This window comes from Coregonus lavaretus (assembly GCF_964263955.1).
Source record: "Coregonus lavaretus genome assembly, contig: HAP1_SCAFFOLD_3226, whole genome shotgun sequence".
NCBI classification, from domain to species: Eukaryota; Metazoa; Chordata; class Actinopteri; order Salmoniformes; family Salmonidae; genus Coregonus; species Coregonus lavaretus.
The window spans coordinates 31464-57090 of record NW_028157413.1 but is presented as its reverse complement, the minus strand read 5'-3'; the positions used below and the strand labels follow the sequence as shown (position 1 = coordinate 57090).

At 44.1% G+C, this 25627-nt stretch overlaps 1 protein-coding gene across 1 annotated transcript; it reads left to right on the top strand.

Moving 5' to 3' along the window:
- Positions 1–1971: 1971 nt before the first annotated feature.
- On the top strand, positions 1972–24324 carry LOC311125455 (RNA-binding Raly-like protein; the record flags this gene model as incomplete). Its single annotated transcript, XM_084199505.1, has 6 exons — positions 1972–1979; positions 2318–2368; positions 18240–18412; positions 20964–21077; positions 23094–23248; positions 24286–24324. The coding sequence occupies 6 exons, from the start codon at positions 1972–1974 to the stop codon at positions 24322–24324; spliced, it is 540 nt and encodes a 179-aa protein (XP_084055631.1).
- Positions 24325–25627: the final 1303 nt, after the last annotated feature.

Genomic DNA, 25627 nt, shown 5'->3' with positions numbered 1-25627 from the left:
CTATGGTCCCAGCTGCCTTGAAATAATTGACAAGATCCTCCTGTGTAGTTCTGGGCTGATTCCTCACCGTTCTCATGATCATTGCAACTCCACGAGGTGAGATCTTGCATGGAGCCCCAGGCCGAGGGAGATAGACAGTATATTTTGTGTTTCTTCCATTTGCGAATAATTGCACCAACTGTTATCACCTTCTCACCAAGCTGCTTGGCGATGGTCTTGTAGCCCATTCCAGCCTTGTGTAGGTCTACAATCTTGTCCCTGACATCCTTGGAGAGCTCTTTGGTCTTGGCCATGGTGGAGAGTTTGGAATCTGATTGATTGATTGCTTCTATGGACAGGTGTCTTTTATACAGGTAACAAGCTAAGATTAGGAGCACTCCCTTTAAGAGTGTGCTCCTAATCTCAGCTCGTTACCTGTATAAAATACACCTGGGAGCCAGAAATCTTTCTGATTGAGAGGGGGTCAAATACTTATTTCCCTCATTAAAATGCAAATCAATTTATAACATTTTTGACATGCGTTTTTCTGGATTCATTTGTTGTTATTCTGTCTCTCACTGTTCAAATAAACCTACAATTTAAGTTATAGACTGATCATTTCTTTATCAGTGTGCAAACGTGCTTTAGTTTCCAACAGCAGGACTGGGGCTATCTGTCGCTTTAGTTTCCAACAGCAGGACAGGGGATATCTATCGCTTTAGTTTCCAACAGCAGGACAGGGGATATCTATCGCTTTAGTTACCAACAGCAGGACTGGGGCTATCTATCGCTTTAGTTTCCAACAGCAGGACTGGGGCTATCTGTCGCTTTAGTTTCCAACAGCAGGACTGGGGCTATCTATCGCTTTAGTTTCCAACAGCAGGACTAGGGCTATCTATCGCTTTAGTTTCCAACAGCAGGACTGGGGCTATCTATCGCTTTAGTTTCCAACAGCAGGACTGGGGCTATCTATCGCTTTAGTTTACAACAGCATTTCAATTTCAATTTAAGGGCTTTATTGGCATGGGAAACATATGTTTACATTGCCAAAGCAAGTGAAATGGATAAACAAAAGTGAAATAAACAATAAAAATTAACAGTAAATATTACACTGACACAAGTTCCAAAAGAATAGAGACATTTCAAATGTCATATTATGTCTATATACAGTGTTATAATGATGTGCAAATAGTTAAAGTACAAAAATAAAAATAAATAAACATAAATATAGGTTGTATTTACGATGGTGTTTGTTCTTCACTGGTTGCCCCTTTCTTGTGGCAACAGGTCACAAATCTTGCTGCTGTGATTGCTCTCTCTCTCTCTCTCTCTCTCGTCTTCATTTCTCTCTCTCTCTTTCTCGCTCTCGTCTTCATCTCTCTCTCTCTCTCTCTCGTCTTCATCTCTCTCTCTCTCTCGTCTTCATCTCTCTCTCTCTCTATCTATCTACAGCTTGGCCCAGTAACTAGCTCTTCATTTCTCTGCCGGCGGTGCTCTGCCACATCTCAGAGTGTCTGAGACAGTGTGTTGGGTTTACTCTGATCCTTATTGTGATGGATGGCTGTGTTGGTTAACATCAGCAACAGGACTGCTTGTGTTCCCACAGCAGGCCACTGAGTGTGTATGTCAGTGTGTAGTGTGCACTTCACTGAGAGACTCAGAGGCTGAGCCGAGGCTGGAGTTGATAGTTGTCGTGTTTACATTTTGATCACATATCTGTGATGCAGGGGAGCCCTGAAACCATTACGTATATAAATAGTCCACTTCTAACAGTGTAATGAAAATGTGCTGGGATTGTAAACCTATCATTTTATTTAATGTCTGAAATGCTGTCTCTCGTCTGATAGAGGAACGGCCCGACAGCAAAACTTTAAAGCATGACCGTTTCACCTCCCTCTCTGCTTGACTTCCCTGGTTGAACACAGAGCCTGTTATTTGACCAGACAGCTAAGCCCCTGTGATTTTAAAAACCATTCAACCAAATCTGCGCTAATGGACAGGTAAGCTCTTAGAGGGGAGCACAGTTTACTTCCCTGATGAGTGTGAAGGAGAAAGAGAGGAACAGAGAAAAAGAGATGAGATCCTCAGGGAATGATGGGTATACCTTAGTGACAGGGATTCAACCGTGCAAGCCAAGGTTCTGAGGATGTTAAAACATATTACAGCTGTAAGTGTCTGTATCTGTTTACTCCATGGACAAGCCACCAATCTGTCCCCATTGACCCGTGTTATATCCTTCCCCTTCTAACACTCATCATATCCCCCTCTCTCTCCCGCCCTCTGAAAGCCGTTCTATTTATTTTTCCCTCTCTTATCCTATCTCTCGCTCTCTCCTCAGATCTGACTATGACCTGGAGTATGACAGCTACCCAGATGACCTCTACGACAGGTAGGCTTCTATACTGTACCTGGTCTCACCTACAGATCTATATTGTGAGAGATTTGTGTTCTTTACTCTTATGGCCAAGTACTGAACAAACTCTGTCATGATCAAGTGTTCTGGTTTTGAACTCATACTCAGCTGTTATACGTAAAGATGTTCTCTTCTGCTGCAAAACCCTTTCTGAAAGTGAATGCAATTCACTGGTCTTCCTTCTCCTCTTCTTCCTGATTCGTCTAAGAGGAGGAGTATGGCTGCTTGTGATAGTCAGGCCCCTTGGATGAGATACCAGAGATCATCCTGTAACGTCCTAGCGTTAACCCGTCTTAAATCCCCTTGCCTGGTACAGACCAAACGGCTACACAGCACAAAATACACTTTCTTTGCTTGAGTAACTGTGTGTCTATATTCTTCTGCAAGTGATAATAGTGTGACTGTATTTTGAAGGGCCTGAGGGAGGGAAATGCTGTAGTGTTCTGAGGGGAGAGGTGTCTCAAAGTGAACCCCTGCTTAGCGCAGAGGCTCTACTTGTATAGCGTAATTAGCCAGGCTTTGATCGGCTGCGAGGAGCGGGCCGTCTGTGCCTGGTGCTGATGAAGGGAGCTGCAGAGAGGACCGATAAGAGAAGAGAACTGGCATAAACAGCAGGGGGAGGGGGGCGTTCGAGCAGGGGACAGACTGAGAAAGCATCTCTATCTCTATCAATGTCGAAGAGCAGCTGATGCTTTGCATGGAGGGACAGCATTGACAGGGATATATCTGTGTAGACGTATTGAGTGTAAGCAATTTTAAACCTTAATGTGTCCTTGCTTATTCACAGCTACAGTAGCAAGTCCTATTGATAGGGTTTTCCCTGTGGATTACTGAAGGTGAAACAGCTCTAATTTCTGAACACTGAAAATTGCAATTTCACAGATAGAGAATGTGACCTGGCTAGTATACTGTTGTCCTTAGAGGTAGTGAAATAAGGGACCATGTTTCTATTCTTCCGTCATTGAGGCATCTTCGTGTGTATGTCAAATAAAATAAAATGTTATTTGTCACGTGCTTCGTAAACAAAAGGTGTAGACTAACAGTGAAATCATTACTTACAGGCCCTTAATGCAGAGAGGAGAACAAGATAAATAATAGAAAGATAATAACACAAGGAATAAATCCACAATGAGTAACGATAACTTGGCTATATACACAGGGTACCAGTACCGAGTCGATATAATAATAATAATAATAATAATAATAATAATAATATGCCATTTAGCAGACGCTTTTATCCAAAGCGACTTACAATCATGTGCGCATATATTTTTAAGTATGGGTGGTCCCGGGGATCGAACCCACTACCCTGGCGTTACAAGCGCCATGCTCTACCAATTGAGCTACAGAGGACCACCCGAAACGTTTGATCCAAGTTAAACAATTTAAAGGCAATGCTACCAAATACCAAATGAGTGTATGTAAACTTCTGACCCACTGGGAATGTGATGAAAGAAAGAAAAGCTTAAATAAATAATTCTCTCTACTATTATTCTGACATTTCACATTCGTAAAATAAAGTGGTGATCCTAACAGACCTAAGACAGGGAATTTTTACTAGGATTAAATGTCAGGAATTGTGAAAAACTGCAGGGGTATGAGGTAATTGAGGTACAGTTGAAGTCGGAGGTTTACATACACCATAGCCAAATACATTTAAACTCAGTTTTCCTGACATTTAATCCTAGTAAAAATTCCCTGTCTTAGGTCAGTTAGCATCACCACTTTATTTTAAGAATGTGAAATGTCAGAATAATAGTAGAGAGAATGATTTATTTCAGCTTTTATTTATTTCATCACATTCCCAGTGGGTCAGAAGTTTACATACACTCATTTAGTATTTGGTAGCATTGCCTTTAAATTGTTTAACTTGGGTCAAACATTTCGGGTAGCCTTCCACAAGCTTCCCACAATAAGTTGGTAGAATTTTGGCCCATTCCACCTGACAGAGCTGGTGTAACTGAGTCAGGTTTGTAGGCCTCCTTGCTCACACACACTTTTTCAGTTCTGCCCACAAATGTTCTATAGGATTGAGGTCAGGGCTTTGTGATGGGCTCTCCAATACCTTGACCTTGTTGTCCTTAAGCCATTTTGCCACAACTTTGGAAGTATGCTTTGGGTCATTGTCCATTTGGAAGACCCATTTGCGACCAAGCTTTAACTTCCTGACTGATGTCTTGAGATGTTGCTTCAATATATCCACATCATTTTCCTTCCTCATGATGCCAACTATTTTGTGAAGTGCACCAGTCCCTCCTGCAGCAAAGCACCCCCACAGCATGATGCTGCCACCCCCCGTGCTTCACGGTTGGGATGGTGTTCTTCGGCATGCAAGCCATCCCCTTTTTCCTCCAAATATAACGATGGTCATTATGGCCAAACAGTTCTATTTTTGTTTCATCAGACCAGAGGACATTTCTCCAAAAAGTATGATCTTTGTCCCCATGTGCAATTGCAAACCGTAGTCTGGCTTTTTTATGGCGGTTTTGGAGCAGTGGCTTCTTCCTTGCTGAGCGGCCTTTCAGGTTATGTCGATATAGGACTTGTTTTACTGTGGATATAGATACTTTTGTACCCGTTTCCTCCAGCATCTTCACAAGGCCCTTTGCTGTTGTTCTGGGATTGATTTGCACTTTTCGCACCAAAGTACGTTCATCTCTAGGAAACAGAACACGTCTCCTTCCTGAGCGGTATGACGGCTGCGTGGTACCATGGTGTTTATACTTGCGTACTATTGTTTGTACAGATGAACGTGGTACCTTCAGGTGTTTGGAAATTGCTCCCAAGGATGAACCAGACTTGTGGAGGTCTACAATTTTTTGAGGTCTTGGCTGATTTCTTTTGATGTCAAGCAAAGAGGCACTGAGTTTGAAGGCAGGCCTTGAAATACATCCATAGGTACACCTCCAATTGACTCAAATGATGTCAATTAGCCTATCAGAAGCTTCTAAAGCCATGACATCATTTTCTGGAATTTTCCAAGCTGTTTAAAGGCCCAGTCAACTCAGTGTATGTAAACTTCTGACCCACTGGAATTGTGATACAGTGAATTATAAGTGAAATAATCTGTCTGTAAACAATTGTTGGAAAAATTACTTGTGTCATGCACAAAGTAGATGTCCTAACTGACTTGCTTGTTTGTTAACAATAAATTTGTGGAGTGGTTGAAAAAAACGAGTTTTAATGACTCCAACCTAAGTGTATGTAAACTTCCGACTTCAACTGTAGATATTGTATGTACATATAGGTAGGGATAAAGTGACTAGGCAACAGGATAGATAATAAACAGTAGCAGCAGGGTATGTGATGAGTCAAAAGAGTTATATGCAGATATTCCGGGTAGCTATTGGTTAACTTTTTAACAGACTATTTAGCAATCTTATAGCTTGGGGGTAGAAGCTGTTCAGGGTCCTGTTGGTTCCAGACTTTGTGCATCAGTATCGCTTGCCATGCGGTAGCAGAGAGAACAGTCTATGACTTGGGTAGCTGTAGTCTTTGACAATTTTTAGGGCCTTCCTCTGACACCGCCTGGTATAGAGGTCCTGGATGGCAGGAAGCTTGGCCCCAGTGATGTACTGGACTGTGCTCACTACCCTCTGTAGTGCCTTGCGGTCGGATGCCAAGCAGTTGCCATACCAAGCGGTGATTCAGACAGTCAAGATGCTTTAAATGGTAGAGCTGTATAACTTTTTGAGGATCTGAGGGCCCATGCCGAATCTTTTCAGCCTCCTGAGGGGGAAGAGGCATTGTCGTGCCCTCTTCACAACTGTATTAATATGTGTGGACCATGATAGTTCCTTAGTGATGTGGACACCAAGGTACTTTAAGCTCTCGACCTGCTCCACAACAGCCCCGTTGATGTGGATGGGGGAGCGCTCGGTTGAGGGAGAGGTCTCTGACCTCCTCCCTGTAGGCTGTCTCATCGTCGTCCGCAAACTTAAAGGAAAGGTTCACCCATTTTTAATGTTATATTGTTTTTGTGCATATCTGAGTGATGTTCTATAGATTCCCTGGGACATGTCATGTTTTAATGTGTATTTGAGTTATTGGCGTTCAAGCAGGCAGAAATCCGGCCGGTATGACGTAGCACCGTGATAAAGTCGCTCTCACTACACTGAAAGTGAATAGGAATAGGACTTTTAGATTGCGAAAATGTCTATCATACATGTCAGATTTTAATACTGGCCGATGTCATAACTTGGGAGGATGTCTTCTCTCTAATTTTTGCGATATTCCTAACTTGAGAAATGTGTAATTTAACGGAGGGTCTAGCACATTTTTCCTATTTGTCTGCCTCTTTAGTCCAGGGTGCATTGCATGGTGCCGTTGCCAGAGATATTATAGAAAGGAGATAGGAATCCAATAAACAAAGGAACGTATTACGCCCAACCCAGCAGACTGTCGACCAATCGCGTTCACGTTGTGATGCTGCGTGTCGTGGAAATTCTAATCAATAATGAGGAGAGACAAAGTCCTTCACCAATCAGGATATTACTTCATTCAAAACGTATTAATAAGGGAGCAGGTCACACCACACACACAAGTGGTTCCACCAATGTCTCAATGTGTCGAACCAACCGATATCTACCGGAGGAGGTGGAAAAATATTCTGTCCTTTGTGTTCTCTTGAGAGTACTAAGAACTGTTTGTTCTTAGAATAGAGGATAAGGAGAGACTTCGTTCGGAACAGAGATACCTTGTATCCGAACATGCAAGTTTCAGAGTACAGAGGGTGGGGGTAAGAACACGAGATATGCACAGCCGTGGTGGACCAGGTACAGATATACGTTAAAACAGCAACTTACACAACCAGAGTAACAGGATTGTACACAACTATCATTTATATTAACCTTAAAGTAATGCTAATACAATTTTTTTCTCTCACATGCGTCACGCAATCCCTTCTCAAAGTCAGTGTATATGTCGAGAAACTTTCCTATTTTCCTCAAAAGTACATAATGTCACAATTCCAAAGCTATACGATACTACAGTCGTGGTCAAAAGTTTTGAGAATGACACAAATACTAATTTTCACAAAGTCTGCTGCCTCAGTTTTGATGATGGCAATTTGCATATACTCCAGAATGTCATGAAGAGTGATCAGATTAATTGCAATTAATTGCAAAGTCCCTCTTTGCCATGAAAATGAACTTAATCCCCAAAAAACATTTCCACTGCATTTCAGCCCTGCCACAAAAGGACCAGCTGCCATCATGTCAGTGATTCTCTCATTAACACAGGTGAGAGTGTTGACGAGGACAAGGCTGGAGATCACGCTGTCATGCTGATTGAGTTAGAATAACAGACTGGAAGCTTTAAAAGGAGGGTGGTGCTTGAAATCATTGTTCCTCCTCTGTTAACCATGGTTACCTGCAAATAAACACGTGCTGTCATCATTGCTTTGCACAAAAAGGGCTTCACAGGCAAGGATATTGCTGCTAGTAAGATTGCACCTAAATCAACCATTTATCGGATCATCAAGAACTTCAAGGAGAGAGGTTCAATTGTTGTGAAGAAGGCATCAGGGCGCCCAAGAAAGTCCAGCAAGCGCCAGGGCCATCTCCTAAAGTTGATTCAGCTGCGGGATTGGGGCACCACCAGTGCAGAGCTTGCTCAGGAATGGCAGCAGGCAGGTGTGAGTGCATCTGCACGCACAGTGAGGCGAAGACTTTTGGAGGATGGCCTGGTGTCAAGAAGAGCAGCAAAGAAGCCACTTCTCTCCAGGAAAAACATCAGGGACAGACTGATATTCTGCAAAAGGTACAGGCATTGTACTGCTGAGGACTGGGGTAAAGTCATTTTCTCTGATGAATCCCCTTTCCGATTGTTTGGGGCATCCGGAAAACACCTTGTCCGGAGAAGACAAGGTGAGCGCTCCCATCAGTCCTGTGTCATGCCAACAGTAAAGCATACTGAGACCATTCATGTGTGGGGTTGCTTCTCAGCCAAGGGAGTGGGCTCACTCACAATTTTGCCTAAGAACACAGCCATGAATAAAGAATGGTACCAACACATCCTCCGAGAGCAACTTCTCCCAACCATTCAAGAACAGTTTGGTGACGACCAATGCCTTTTCCAGCATGATGGAGCACCTTGCCATAAGGCAAAAGTGATAACTAAGTGGACCCAAAACATCGACATTTTGGGTCCATGGCCAGGAAACTCCCCAGACCTTAATCCCATTGAGAACTTGTGGTCGATCCTCAAGAGGTGGGTGGACAAGCAAAAACCCACAAATTCTGAAAAACTCCAATCATTGATTATGCAAGAATGGGCTGCCATCAGTCAGGATGTGGCCCAGAAGTTAATTGACAGCATGCCAGGGCGGATTGCAGAGGTCTTGAAAAACACTGCAAATATTGACACTTTGCATAAACTTAATGTAATTGTCAATAAAAGCCTTTGACACTTATGGAATGCTTTTAATTATATTTCAGTATACCATAGTAACATCTGACAAAAATATCTCATAACACTGAAGCAGCGAACTTTGTGAAGACCAATACTTGTGTCATTCTCAAAACTTTTGACCACGACTGCACATATAGCAAGTTAATTATCTCACATCTCGGAAAAATGTTTTAAATGTTGTATTTATTGTTGACGGAATTCGTGCTAATGTTAGGTTTTTGAGTTAGCGCCCAATAGACTTCCATTCACTCCTTGAAGGAGAGCGCTCCTTGTCCCAGAATTGCCCAGAATGCACCGCACAGCCCATTGAAGTAGCATGGGCAACGCTTCCCATGAGAATGCTATTCATTGACTACAGCTCAGCGTTCAACACCATAGTGCCCTCAAAGCTCATCACTAAGCTAAGGACCCTGGGACGAAACACCTCCCTCTGCAACTGGATCCTGGACTTCCTGATGGGCCGCCCCCAGGTGGTAAGCATAGGTAACAACACATCTGCCACGCTGATCCTCAACACGGGGGCCCCTCAGGGGTGCGTGCTCAGTCCCCTCCTGTACTCCCTGTTCACCCATGACTGCATGGCCAGGCACGACTCCAACACCAACATTAAGTTTGCCGACGACACAACAGTGGTAGGCCTGATCACCGACAACGATGAGACAGCCTATAGGGAGGAGGTCAGAGACCTGGCCGTGTGGTGCCAGGATAACAACCTCTCCCTCAACGTAATGAAGACAAAGGAGATGATTGTGGACTACAGGAAAATAAAAGAGGACTGAGCACGCCCCCATTCTCATCGACGGGGCTGTAGTGGAACAGGTTGAGAGCTTCAAGTTCCTTGGTATCCACATCACCAACAAACTATCATGGTCCAAACACACCAAGACAGTCGTGAAGAGGGCACGACAAAGCCTATTCCCCCTCAGGAGACTGAAAAGATTTGGCATGGGTCCTCAGATCCACAAAAAGTTCTACAGCTGCACCATCGAGAACATCCTGACTGGTTGCATCACCGCCTGGTATGGCAACTGCTTGGCCTCCGACCACAAGGCACTACAGAGGGTAGTGCGTACGGCCCAGTACATCACTGGGGCCAAGCTTCTTGCCATCCAGGACCTCTATACCAGGCGGTGTCAGAGGAAGGCCCTAAAAATTGTCAAAGACTCCAGCCACCCTAGTCATAGACTGTTCTCTCTGCTACTGCACGGCAAGCGGTACCGGAGTGCCAAGTCTAGGTCCAAAAGGCTTCTTAACAGCTTCTACCCCCAAGCCATAAGACACCTGAACAGCTAATCATGGCTACCCGGACTATTTGCATTGCCCCCCCCCCCCCCCCCCCCACCCCATCCCCCTCTTGTACGCTGCTGCTACTCTGTTTATTATTTATGCATAGTCACATTAACTCTACCCACATGTAAATATTACCTCAATTACCTTGACTAACCGGTGCCCCCGCACATATCCTGCTTTTTTTTTAAAAATTATTTTACTTAACACTTTTTTTTCTTCTTCTTAAAAACTGCATTGTTGGTTAAGGGCTTGTAAGTAAACATTTCACTGTAATGTCTACACCTGTTGTATTCGGTGCATGTGGCAAATACAATTTGATTTGATTTGAGCTCCTCAAAAGTATATCTGTCATTGCAAATGTCAGACCCCACTCTGTGAGGCACATTGATCTGCAGGTTGAACATGGTGAGATTGTAGACACCTAAATTGATAGTGCAGTTTGTTTAGGCGATTTTACTGCTAACTACCTACATTACATGCTGATATTGTGTTTGGTATTATTGTGTGTAGCTACATTTGCTAGCTAGCTACCTTGCTAGCTAGCTAGCCAGCTAGCCAGCCAGCCAGCCCATAGAGAGAGCCTTGCATTGTGGATTTTGTAGTCGACTTGAGCTGGAACAGATTTTCACAACGATTTTCCATGTTACTACCAACCTTATTATAACGGCCAAATGAAACATTTGTTCACAAAAAATATTGTTCTCACATATTAGTGTTATTTAACACTGTATATTAAAGGAATTAGTGATTTTGGGTGGATCTTTCCTTTAATGATGGTGTTGGAGCCGTGCATGGCCACGCAGTCGTGGGTGAACAGGGAGTACAGGAGGGGACTAAGCACACACCCCTGAGGGGCCTCGTGTTGAGGGTCAGCGTGGTGGATGTGTTGTTGCCTACCCTTACCACCTGGGGGCGGCCCCTCAGAAAGTCCAGGATCCAGTTGCAGAGGGAGGTGTTTAATCCCAGGGTCCTTAGTTTAGTGATGAGCTTGGAGTGCACAATGGTGTTGAACGCTGAGCTGTAGTCAATGAACAACATTCTCACATAGATGTTCCTTTTGTCCAGGTGGGAAAGGGCAGTGTCGAGTGCAATAGAGATTGCGTCATCTGTGGATCTGTTGGGGCGGTATGCAATTTGGAGTGAACAAGGTTAAGGGCAGAGAAGCTTGTTTGACACTAAGAAAGCTTTCTTGTAGAGCGTTTAACACAAAATCCAGGGAGGGGCCAGCTGAGTATAAGACTATCATCTGCATATAAATGGATGAGAGCGCTTCCTACTGCCTGAGCTATGTTGTTGATGTAAATTGGAAAGAGCGTGGGTCCTAGGATTGAGCCTTGGTGTACTCCCTTGGTGACAGGCAGTGGCTGAGATAGCAGATGTTCTGAATTTACACACTGCACTCCTTGAGAGAAGTAGTTAGCAAACCAGGCAAAAGACCCCTCAGAGACACCAATTCTCCTTAGCCGACCAACAAGAATGGAATGGTCTACCGTATCAAAAGCTTTGGCCAAGTCCAATAAAAATAGCAGCACAACATTGCTTAGAATCAAGGGCAATGGTGACAACATTTAGGACCTTTAAGGTTGCAGTGACACATCCATAACCTGAGCAGAAACCAGATTGCATACCAGAGATAATACTATAGACATAAAGAAAGCCTGTTAGTTGATTACTGACAAGTTTTTCCAACACTTTTGATAAACAGGGCAAGATAGAGATTGGCCTATAATATAGTTAGGATCAGCTTGATCTCCCCCTTTAAATAAAGGACGCACCGTGGCTGCCTTCCAAGCACTGGGAACCTCCCCAGAGAGGAGAGACAGGCTAAAAAGGTCAGAGAGAGGCTTGGCGATGATAGGGGCAGCAACCTTAAAGAAGAAAGGATCTTCGACTCAGTGACCTCCTGTAGGGAGAAGCTGTGTAGCGGGGCAGTGAAAAAGGAGGGAGGAGCATCAGGGCTAGTCGCATTAGAAGGGCTGGGAGATGAGGAAGTGTTGGACGGGCAAAGAGGCATGGCTGAGTCAAATAGGAATCTTGACTTAATGAAGTGATGATTAAAGAGCTCAGCCATACACTCCTTGTCAGTAACAACTACATCATCAACATTAAGGGACATGGGCAGCTGTGAGGAGGAGGGTTTATTCTCCAGGTCTTTCACCATTTTCCAGAACTTCTTGGGGTTAGACCCACAGAGAGAGAACTGCTCCTTAAAGTAACTAACTTATTTCTCATTTGCCTGAATGACAGTATTTGTGTGCCGAGCCTTTCACCAAATGGTGTTCTTGAGTAACTCTGCCAGATCACGGTCGAACCAGGGGCTGAACCTGTTTTTTATTCAAATGTTCTTTATGGGGGCGTGCTTGTTAACAATACCACTGAAAATATAGAAAAAGAAGGTCCAAGCATCTTCAACAGAGGGGATCAAGCTGATTCTATACCAATTTACATAGGCTAGGTCATGAAGGAAGGCTTGCTCATTAAAGTTTTTCAGCAAGCGTCTATGACAAATCAGGACATGTCGTTTAATTGAGCAGTCATTACGAACACAGGCCGTAAAACAGTGATCACTAAGGTCATTACAGAAAACACCAGACTGATGTGGGTCATACCTTGTGGGATTGGTAATAATCTGAGAGAGTTTTAGGGAGTACCATTGTTTTAAGACTTGGTCAAGTGGTTTAAGCATGGCCCAGTTTAGGTCACCTAGCAGGACAAAGCAGGAGAGAGCTTAGGACAGGTAGGGTACAGGCAGGTGCTGATGGTGGCTCAGCCAACAGATCATATGATGCAGTACTTCCCTGACGGCTGCAGGTAGCAGGGCAGCAGGGTAGCAGGGTTTCTGTATTGAAACTATCCATTGACCCGCACTGTATCCACATGACCTGACATGCCCCCTGGTTGTCAGCCACTGGTGGTGATTTCACAGATGGGTGAACACAGTCTCTCTGCATAGCTGACTGGATGCCTGGCCACCCGCCCCGCTGGTCCGGAGTAAAAACACAGCCCAGGGCGGCGGCAGTGGAGCACTGTGAGGAAAGGGGGAACGCCACGGCAGTGGAGGGAAAAGGGCAGAGCGAACAGAGGATGAGTGGAGACAGGGAGAGGGGGATGACAGCATGAAAAACGAGGCCCTCGCCAGCCAGCTCAGGCATTGCTGATAGGTGTTCCGTTCAGTCCCATCTCCCCTCTCTCTCGCTCTCTCTCTCTCCCTCCTCTGTCTCATCCCTTTCTCTTCTCACGGCCATAGAAACCAAGGCCTTGCAGTCCGAGTTAAAAAGTATCTTAACTTCATCCTGCACAGTGATTATATATATGTCCTTTTACGAAAAACCAAAATCTGATTTACAGGGCATCTAATAAGAACTTAGGCATTTCTGTCAAACAACATCTTACCCTTTCTCTGAGTCCCAGTCTTCATCTAATATGATTGTCTTTGTGTATCTTAGTATAAAGTAGTTTCCTCCTGAACTTACTTTGAACTGTAGCCTACATACTGTATGAAATGAGCTGCCAGACTAAACCCCTGATTCATTCTCCTTGAGCCCAGCATGTCAACAAAGGCCCTGTGTGTAAATATTTATTGGCAATTATCTGCTCTGCTGTGGATTAAAAGCTTACAAAAGGTACAGTACTCTCAAAGTAACACTGTCTCTCTTTCCTTCATGGACTTTCCTTTGTTGCCAGAGAGTACATGTAAGGTAGAGTAGGTCATCATATTCAGAAGTTCTCAGTAAAGTCAACTATATACCCACAGTTATTTTCTGTTTCCCTACAGTACTGTAGGACTCATAGACAATAACCACATGCTCTAACCACACAAACGGGATGGCTGCATCTCTGTCAAACTGCACAGTCAGATGATCTGAAACAGCACCACTACCTCTATCCGCTGGGAAGCATGCACACCACAGGAGGTTGATCTGAAACAGCACCACTACCTCTATCCGCTGGGAAGCATGCACACCACAGGAGGTTGATCTGAAACAGCACCACTACCTCTATCCGCTGGGAAGCATGCACACCACAGGAGGTTGATCTGAAACAGCACCACTACCTATATCCGCTGGGAAGCATGCACACCACAGGAGGTTGATCTGAAACAGCACCACTACCTCTATCCGCTGGGAAGCATGCACACCACAGGAGGTTGATCTGAAACAGCACCACTACCTCTATCCGCTGGGAAGCATGCACACCACAGGAGGTTGATCTGAAACAGCACCACTACCTCTATCCGCTGGGAAGCATGCACACCACAGGAGGTTGATCTGAAACAGCACCACTACCTCTATCCGCTGGGAAGCATGCACACCACAGGAGGTTGATCTGAAACAGCACCACTACCTCTATCCGCTGGGAAGCATGCACACCACAGGAGGTTGATCTGAAACAGCACCACTACCTCTATCCGCTGGGAAGCATGCACACCACAGGAGGTTGATCTGAAACAGCACCACTACCTCTATCCGCTGGGAAGCATGCACACCACAGGAGGTTGATCTGAAACAGCACCACTACCTCTATCCGCTGGGAAGCATGCACACCACAGGAGGTTGATCTGAAACAGCACCACTACCTCTATCCGCTGGGAAGCATGCACACCACAGGAGGTTGATCTGAAACAGCACCACTACCTCTATCCGCTGGGAAGCATGCACACCACAGGAGGTTGATCTGAAACAGCACCACTACCTCTATCCGCTGGGAAGCATGCACACCACAGGAGGTTGATCTGAAACAGCACCACTACCTCTATCCGCTGGGAAGCATGCACACCACAGGAGGTTGATCTGAAACAGCACCACTACCTCTATCCGCTGGGAAGCATGCACACCACAGGAGGTTGATCTGAAACAGCACCACTACCTCTATCCGCTGGGAAGCATGCACACCACAGGAGGTTGATCTGAAACAGCACCACTACCTCTATCCGCTGGGAAGCATGCACACCACAGGAGGTTGGTGGCACCTTCATTGTGGAAAAAGGGCTTGTGGTAATGAGAGAGAGAGAGAGAGACTCGAGACTACATGCAGAATTCTGCAAGAATATCCTCTGTGTACAACGTAAAACACCAAATAATGCATGCAGAGCAGAATTAGGCCAATAACCGCTAATTATCAAAATCCAGAAAAGAGCCGCTAAATTCTATAACCACTTAAAAGGAAGCGATTCCCAAACCTTCCATAACAAAGCCATCACCTACAGAGAGATGAACTTGGAGAAGAGTCCCCTAAGTAAGCTGGTCCTGGGGCAACAACACAATTAGATCCAACCAAATCATGAGAAAACAAAAAGAGAATAACTTGACACATTGGAAAGAATTAACAAAAAAACTGAGAAAACTATAATGCTATTTGGCCCTAAAAAGTGAGTACACAGTGGCAGAATACCTGACCACTGTGACTGACCCAAACTTAAGGAAAGCTTTGACTATGTACAGACTCAGTGAGCATAGCCTTGCTATTGAGAAAGGCCGCCGTAGGCAGACCTGGCTCTCAAGAGAAGACAGGCTATGTGCACACTGCCCACAAAATGAGGTGGAAACTGAGCTGCACTTCCTAACCTCCTGCCAAATGTATGACCATATTAAGAATTCGAAAACAAACCCAATTTTGATAAACTCCATTATCTACTGGGTGAAAAACCACAGTGTGCCATCACAGCAGCAATATTTGTGACCTGTTGCCACAAGAAAAGGGCAACCTGTGAAGAACAAACACCATTGTAAATACAACCCATATTTATATTTGCACATTGTTACAACACTGTATACATAATATGACATTTGAAATGTCTTTATTCTTTTGGAACTTCTGAGTGTAATGTTTACTGTTAATATTTATTGTTTATTTCACTTTTGTTTACTACTTCACTTGCTTTGGCAATGTTAACATACGTTTCCCATGCCAATAAAGCCCTTAAATTGAATTGAAAATTGAAATTGAATTGAGAGAGACCAGCGCAAATCAAAGCACCCCAGACAATGCTCTTTGGACCAGAGGTATTTAGTGCACCAGGCTATGAGATCAATTTAAATGTATTATATCACTGTGATTATAGACTATACACTCAATACGTAATGACACCAAATAGCTTATGGATATTATAAAAGAGTCCACCATTTTATTGGAATGAATAACCTTTTACTCCAAATCTGTCTGGAGGCAGGTGTTTTCAGTGCTGCCAGCCTGCCAGGGAGATTGAGTCTCATCCTGCAGTGGACTGTAATCATATGGAAAGTCTACACTCTTAGAAAAAAAGGTGCCATCTAGAACCTTAAAGGGTTCTTCGGCTGTTGCCATAGGATAACATTTTGAAGAACCCTTTTTGGCCGCAGGTAGAACCCTTTAGGTTCCAGGTAGAACCCTTTTGGGGGTTCTACATGGAACCCAATGTCACGATCGTTATAAGATGAAGCGGACCAAGGCGCAGCGTGATAGGCGTACATACTTTATTGCAGTACACAACACGAACCAAAAACAACAAAACAAACGATACGTGAAGTCCTAGGTTAAATGACACCAAAACAAACCTTTTGGAACAAGATCCCACCATAAACTGTGCCAAACAGGCTACCTAAGTATGGTCCCCAATCAGAGACAATAAGCTACAGCTGCCTCTGATTGGGAACCACCCTGGCCAACATAGATATACACGAACTAGAACACAACATAGAAAACTATAACATAGAAAAATCCACACCCTGGCTCAACATATAAGAGTCCCCAGAGCCAGGGCGTGACACCCAAAAGTGTTCTACCTGGAACCAAAAAGGGTTATCCTATGGGGACAGCCGAAGAACCATTTGGAACCCTTTTTTCTAAGAGTGTATTGTCCAACTCCCTTTTGGGAATTCAGGAATGGTTGCTCTGACATATCAGCAGCCGATTGTTTTAAAGCTCATTCTAGCAGGAGAATCCTCAGTTTATGAGCTAAAAAAAACTAGGGCCTATCACATGGCCAGGAAAGGCTCAGGACCCTACTCATAAGCAATGTTCCCTCTAATTTTTTTGGGCACTGAGTAAATTTCAGGTCTGCTGAGCGCAAACTTGAACTTTGTGAAAATTCTGTGCAACTTCCTATGCGCGTTTACTGTGAACACTGAGGCTGTACCCACTTTAAGTTACAGTTTTAACAATGGCCAAGTAGGCTACTGTGGCTATGGAGAAAAATGTATTCCATAACATTTTAACATGGAAATAGCTGTTCTATCATTCAGCCTACAGTAGTAGCAAATGTGTGGTGTTCAATGTAGGCTGACATGTCATGAGACTTTGGAAAAAAATCATGCAGGGCTTGACATTAACCTGTTTATCCACTTGTCCTACAGACAAGGAGGTGACTGAAAATGTTGTGTTGTTTGATGCAAGAAACCACTTTACAAAACAAAATGCATTATTATTCCATACCATTATTACAGAGAATCAGACAAATTATGCTACCCTCTGCCTATTGGCTACTTAGCTTATTCAAGACCTTTACCTGACTCGCTTTTCAAAGATAGCTAAAAATTCACACCTTTTGTGCTCTTATAGGAAGCAACCACTCCCTCATTGTTGACTACAAATTAGCTATAACTGGGCTAATAACTCACTAACTAGCAAAGAATATGAACAAATGTGCACAGGTGGCTACATGCAGCTCTCGCTTTGATCTCAAAACAAGCCCATCTACATGCAACCGCTCATGCTGTAAACACAGTCTAGTTCAAATTGAATGGAACAGATCCATATATGGCAATGGCTATTTGCATATAGGCCTACTGCAGCTCTGATTGGTTATGGCACACCGGTATGTGTAGAGTACAGGCCTGAGTCGTGTCTGTCAATGCAATAGAATCCTACTCCGATGCGCTCTGCCTACAAGAAAATCTCTTAGTTAGTTTTGCATACTAAATCTTGCATAGTTCGTTTAGTTTCAGTATGTTACATTGAAAGTGGCTAATATTGCGTTGATTTGAGCACAATTCCCACAGTAGAGCGAAACAATGATAGTGTTCACTACAGGGGAATGACTCCAGAAAGTTGAGTGAAGTTCAATCTTGTGCTTCTCTGCGCGGGCTGATATTTCTTCTGTGCGTCAATCCGAGGGGAGCTGTGCTCCCGCTTATGCGTACATAAGTAATATTGTGTGTTTTCCACACAGGGTGTTTGACTACCAGCGTGTCCCAGCCTCTGTAATGCCAGTCCCAGTGGAGCCCAGCCCTATGAAACACTCCCGCGACCCCTCTTCCTCCTCCGGCCTGCAACGCTCCAGAGACAGACCACAGGGCAAGAGGAGCGCCCTGCGCACCGGCTCTTCCAGCACCAGGGCCAAGTGTAAGGGACCCCACACACTATAACACACACACCTTCACTCACAACACATTCTTTAAAAAGTTAACACACACTCATAACCATACACAATCTGTCATACTGTGTGACACTCTTACACACCCTCCCCACACACAGACTCACCCTCCCCACACACAGACTCACCCTCCCCACACACAGACCCACCCTCCCCACACACAGACCAACCCTCACCACACACAGACCCACCCTCACCACACAGACCCACCCTCCCCACACACAGACCCACCCTCCCCACACACAGACCAACCCTCACCACACACAGACCAGCCCTCACCACACACAGACCAGCCCTCACCACACACAGACCAGCCCTCACCACACACAGACCAGCCCTCACCACACACAGATCACCCTCACCACACACAGACCCACCCTGTAATGTCATCTCTGCATGGGGAACGGCAGCGCTGGGAGCCCCAGGGCACAGTGAGAGGCACCAGATGGTCTCTTCATTAAAAGCAGGGCCCCTCTCTGCTCCTTCCACTACCAAGCCTACCATACCCAGTCTAGCAGCATGCTGCAATTATCCCAAGTTAATAGTGCATAACAAATAAGAAATGTTTATACTAGTTTATTACAAGCCTTAATAGTTTTTACTGCCAGCCCATCAGAGGGAAATTAGATTGCAGTTGTAGCTGCAGAGGTCGAACAGCTTTTAACAGTAAAGAGTTTCATGGTGGTTTTCTCCGAGCCAGGGTTGTGAAATGAATGTTCCATTACAGACCATAGGCTACTGGAGAGAGGAGATGTTAAGGGAGATGTTAGGGTGCTTACAGTGATGGCATGAATAAGAAGACAATGTGGAGGATAAGTAAGGGCGGCACGTTTGCCGATTACCCAGGCCCGATTGCTTCTGCCAAATTTAAAGCCCGGCCCGAAACCAGAAATAACTCTGTTAGTAAATCCATTAGCTGCTCCTCTCTGTCTCACTCGCTCCCTGCGCGCAGGCAGCTCACTCTGCTTATGGCGGCTTTGAGACAGTAACCATAGCAACGGCTCCGCTTGGGCTGCTCTGCTCAATGAAGAGACATGAGACCAGTGAGCTGTTAGCTACTTTTCGTCACTCTAAACTCCAACAAAACTCAAGGAACATTATTATTTTCTGTGAAATAATCTCTCCTTTCTTATATTTGACAAGGTTGAAGCATCTTCTGACACAATGTTATGATCTTATTCAGATATGACTGTACTGCGCAGCAGAGCGCGAGCAAATGGCTCAGCTTCAAAATGTTAGTGATACACTATATATACAAAAGTATGTGGACACCCCTTTCAAATTAGTGGATTCGGCTATTTCAGCCACACCCGTTGCTGACAGGTGTATAAAATTGAGCAAACAGCCATGCAATCTCCATAGACAAACATTGGGAGTAGAATGGCCTTATTGAAAAGCTCAGTGACTTTCAGCGTGGCACCGTCATAGGATGCCACCTTTCCAACAAGTCAGTTCGTCAAATTTCTGCCCTGCTAGAGCGGCCCCGGTCAACTGTAAGTGCTGATATTGTGAAGTGGAAACGTCTAGGAGTAACAATGGCTCAGCCGCAAAGTGGTAGGCCACACAAGTTTACAGAACGGGACCGCCGAGTGCTGAAGTGCGTAGCGCGTAAAAATTGTCTCTCCTCGGCTGCAACATTCACTAGAGAGTTCCAAACTGCCTCTGGAAGCAATGTCAGGACAAGAACGGTTCATCAAGAGCTTCATGAAATGGATTTCCATTCCAGGAGAACACTACCTGCCCCAATACAGTGCCAACTGTAAAGTTTGGTGGAGGAAGAATAATGGTCTGGGGCTGTTTTTCATGGTTCAGGCTAGGCCCCTTAGTTCCAGTGAAGGGAAATCTTAATGCCACAGCATATAATGACATTCTAGACGACAGTTTGGGGAAAGCTCTTTCCTGTTTCAGCATGACAATGCCCCTGTGCAGAAAGCGAGGTCCATACAGAAATGGTTTGTCGAGATTGGTGTGGAAGAACTTGACTGGCCTGACCTCAACCCCATCAAACACCTTTGGGATGAATTGGAACACCGACTGCGAGCCACCGACTGCGAGCCTAATCACCCAACATCAGTGCCCACCCTCACTAATGCTCTTGTGGGTGAATGGATGCAAGTCCCCACATCAATGTTCCAACATCTAGTGGAAAGCCTTCTCAGAAGAGTGGAGACTGTTATAGCAGCAAAGGGGGGACTACCTCCATATTAATGCCCATGATTTTGGAATGAGATGTTCGATGTAATGTAGTGTACATTTAGTGACACCCGAGCCCTGCCCGTCCCGTCCCCTAGTTATTGATGAAAAAACAGGCCCTACCCAGCCCTAACCCAATGTATAATGTCGAGGCTCGTCGGACTCGGGTCAGGTAGCAGAGCTCTAGTCTGTTTATACACTATTACACCCCTCTGGGCCAGATCCTTTTTTAAGACCTGCACTCATACATTTATGTCAATGGGATATTTGTGCGAAAGAGGATTCATCCTTATCTCCCTTTCTCTCTCTCTCACTCTCTATCTGCAGTGAAGATGGCAGAGGTGCTGGCCATAAAGAGGGAGTTGACTCTGATCAAGGTGCAGATTGACGGACTGCTCGACAGCGTGGACAAGATGGACAGACAGAGGAAGGACCAGTCAGGTAGAAGAGCTGGGCTGGAGGCTGGGGATTTGTTTTATACTATCTCTTCATTGGAAGCTTAACTTTGAGAATTTCTCAGATTCTTTAGTGCTACATACAGTGCCTTGCAAAAGTATTCATCCCCCTTTTCCTATTTTGTTGCATTACAACCTATAATTTAAATGGATTTTTATTTGGATTTCATTTAATGGACATACACAAAATAGTCCAAATTGGTGAAGTGAAATGAAAAAAATAACTTGTTTCAAAAAACTCGAAAAAATTAATAACGGAAAAGTGGATTCACCTCCTTTGCTATGAAGCCCTAAATAAGATCTGGTGCAACCAATTACCTTCAGAAGTCACATAATTAGTTAAATAAAGTCCACCTGTGTGCAATCTAAGTGTCACATGATCTGTCACATGATCTCAGTATATATACACCTGTTCTAAAAATCCCCAGAGTCTGCAACACCACTAAGCAAGGGGCGCCTCCAAGCAAGCGGCACCATGAAGACCAAGGAGCTCTCCAAACAGGTCAGGGACAAAGTTGTGGAGAAGTACAGATCAGGGTTGGGTTATAAAAAAATATCTGAAACTTTTAACATCCCACGGGGCACCATTAAATCTATTATTAAAAAATGGAAAGAATATGGCACCACAACAAACCTGCCAAGAGAGGGCTGCCCACCAAAACTCATGGACCAGGCAAGGAGAGCATTAATCAGAGAGGCAACAAAGAGACCAAACATAACCCTGAAGGAGCTGCAAAGCTCCACAGCGGAGATTGGAGTATCTGTCCATAGGACCACTTTAAGCCGTACACTCCACAGAGCTGGGCTTTACGGAAGTGTGGCCAGAAAAAAAGCCATTGCTTAAAGAAAAAAATAAGCAAACATGTTTGGTGTTCGCCAAAAGGCATGTGGGAGACTCCCCAAACGTATGGAAGAAGGTACTCTGGTCAGATGAGACTAAAATTAAGCTTTTTGGCCATCAAGGAAAACGCTTTGTCTGAGCAAACCCAACACCTCTCATCACCCCGAGAACACCATCCATGTTTTTCATCGGCAGGGACTGGGAAACTGGTCAGAATTGAAGGAATGACGGATGGCGCTAAATACAGGGAAATTCTTGAGGGAAACCTGTTTCAGTCTTCCAGAGATTTGAGACTGGGACGGAGGTTCACGTTCCAGCAGGACAATGACCCTAAGCATACTGCTAAAGCAACACTCGAGTGGTTTAAGGGGAAACATTTAAATGTCTTGGAATGGCCTAGTCAAAGCCCAGACCTCAATCCAATTGAGAATCTGTGGTATGACTTAAAGATTGCTGTACACCAGCGGAACCCATCCAACTTGAAGGAGCTGGAGCAGTTTTGCCTTGAAGAATGGGCAAAAATCCCAGTGGCTAGATGTGCAAAGCTTATAGACATACCCCAAGAGACTTGCAGCTGTAATTGCTGCAAAAGGTGGCTCTACAAAGTATTGACTTTGGGGGGGTGAATAGTTATGCACGGTCAAGTTCTGTTTTTTTGTCTTATTTCTTGTTTGTTTCACAATAAAACATATTTTGCATCTTCAAAGTGGTAGGCATGTTGTGTAAATCAAATGATACAAACCCCCCAAAAAATCAATTTTAATTCCAAGTTGTAAGGCAACAAAATAGGAAAAATGCCAAGGGGGATGAATACTTTCGCAAGCCACTGTACAATTACATTATTTCTAATCCTCTTGATAAGAGATAACAACTGGAGGGGAAACGTATTATTCATTGATGGGAGTAAAGAAAATCTATTCGTCATCAGATTGTTGGCCCATTATGACTATTTATTATCGATTGGGACATCTTACATCAGTGAGCACTGCATCCAAAATGTTGTGTACAGGATTGGCAGGTTGACTAATGTGGCGCTCTCTGCAAAATAAAAACTGTTAAAAGCAGGGCTATATTTTCCATGGAAAGCTGAGGTGCACTGAAAACAGAGCATACTATTGCTGACAAACTGTGTCTCTCTCTCTGTGTGTGTCTGTGGTCCAGATTCCCCTCCGACCCAGGAGGGCAGTGTGTCGGACTCAGTCAGCAGTCTGTACGATTCTCCCATCAGCCTCCCCCACAGACAGAGGGAGAGCCCAGAGCCTGGAGAGGCCTGCAATGATGACCACCACCTCCAACACTACCAGCGCCACCGCAGGGTAAACAACACATTACTCTGCCTCCCTCTGCTGGAGACATATTACACCTGCACCACCAGTAACACTTCTTCTGTGCGGGCTAACGTTTTCTGAAAGTAAATATCTTAGCATATTAGCTGCCATTGTTGGTTGTCATAGTTTTCTAACAGAGGGTGTGTGTCATTGAACAAAGAGAGCAAGATATTGGTAGAACAATAATTGATTATTTAGTAGCTGATTGTTCTTTCTTCAAAAGAAGAGTAATTATCTACATTTACAGCCAAGTGTCTCCCTGCCTGTCTGACACAATAAGGGTTCTGGCTCTGCACCACTGTTCATTATCTATGCCAGGCCGTGTGCATGTTGGCATGTATTGTCATGAATCTTGTCCCGGAGGCAGCTCTGCAGTGGTCACTAGCTGGCACAGCCACAAAATCATAAAGTCTGATTTTAAACTTAACCTTAACCCCAACCTGAACCACACTACTAACCAAAAAGTGATTTTTCTTCCCCATTAATTTTTAAGATATAGACCATTTTACTTTTCAGCTGGCCCATCTAGTGGAAATCGGTCAGTGCTGCCTACAGGGCAAGATCAATGACAATAAACCTCAACCTGCGGCTGTGTGGGCTGAGCTGTAGGTGGGTCCACCAGGCGGGTGAGCCATTGTTTCTCTGACAGTTGAGGGAGAAGGGGGAGGAAGATGGAAGGTATGAATAGAGGAGAAGATTTTTAACCAGTCAACCACAGTACTGCATCCCAAATCTGCCCCAATGGCAAGGGGTAATCCCACCTCCTAAGGTTGCCAGGCAATGTCACTCATCCCTCCTAAACTTGGTTATGTGCTGACATGACAAACACTGTGCTATATTTGCTCATCCTCATTTAGAAACCATCACTTTCACAGATCAACAAGTGATCTCTAAATTTACCACAGCTGGGTATTTGATTAAGTTGATTTTGTTGGTCGATTAAAAAATATCCTGATTGCACTGTGACTGTAATTCTCCATCTGTGCATCTGTTTAAAGTCTTCTCTCTGTCTTTTGGTTTCTCAGATAAATAACCATCACTCTGATCTGGAGGATGACATGTGAGGAGATCAGGTATGTATGGCTAATAATGGTGATTTGACAGAACTATATCACAAAAAAGTATTGTTTGCATTGGAATGCTGTGTATTTACAGTATGTAACTACATGTTAACAAGAGAGAAAATAAGTCTGGGTTAATATATTGTGATATCGAGGTGCTTATGTTGTTGATAATGGTCTCGGATCATGATGTACATACATATGAATTATTGAATTGTGTAGATGACTAGGTGCCCTTCAGTCTTGATGATGATTTATTTTTAATTAGGAACTCTTGATGTTGATTTTGGTTTTAAGACCAATGATAGAATGTACAGTACATTAACTTGAAACTGCACTCGCACTGTAGCACTTTTGTGTTTTGTAAAGCAATGTAATGATCGAGGATGATGTGCTCCTGATAATGTTTAATGTCTGTTTTTATGTGGTGAAGCCGAAAAGAAATGTCCACAATGCGTGGACCAATAAAGTTTTTCTAATTTAAATTCTCAATATTCTCACTTTTACTCTCTCTAGACTAAAGGAACCCAGTGACAGCAGTACAAAGAGATGGAGGGGGTTCAAGTGAAAGGAGGCGTGATCATCTCTAATCACAGTCAACATGGACACAACCCTCAAATAAATATACTGTTCATTACAAAGTAGAACTGGGACGATAAACCGGAAATGATCGACAACAACCATACCGATCACTTATCGCAGGCATTTTGCTGATATCGTTCATTACGATAAGTAGCCTATACTAGAGAAATGTGAAGTTTGAAATGAAATAAGCTTGCTAATATGGGTGATTTGTTAATGGGACAATTGATGGCTACAACCATCAAACTAGTAGTAGTAGTTTAAAGGATCATAAAAAAAAACGGTGGTGCACATTAGTGTTACAAACGTAACATTCTATTTATCGTAATTGCATCAATTCAGGCAATTTATCCCAATATGGATTTATGTCCATATCGTCCAGCTGTATTACAAAGTTGGATCGTCAGTGAATTTTTTGGTTTGATGAATAGGACATATCTCCTTGGTTACCCTCAGTTCCTTTCTCACAGTCAGCTTCTGCCCACCTTTGTGACTCCATATCAGCTTCTGCCCACCTTCGTGTCTCCATATCAGCTTCTGCCTACCTTCGTGTCTCCATATCAGCTTCTGCCCACCTTCGTGTCTCCATCTCTCCTTTAGAACAGGTTTCTACTGACTTGTGGACTCAACAAAATATGGCAGCTTAAAAAAAGTGTAGTGTCTTGCAAAAGGGGACTGACAACAGATATGCTTCAGACAGACAGACCGACACGCATTTACACAA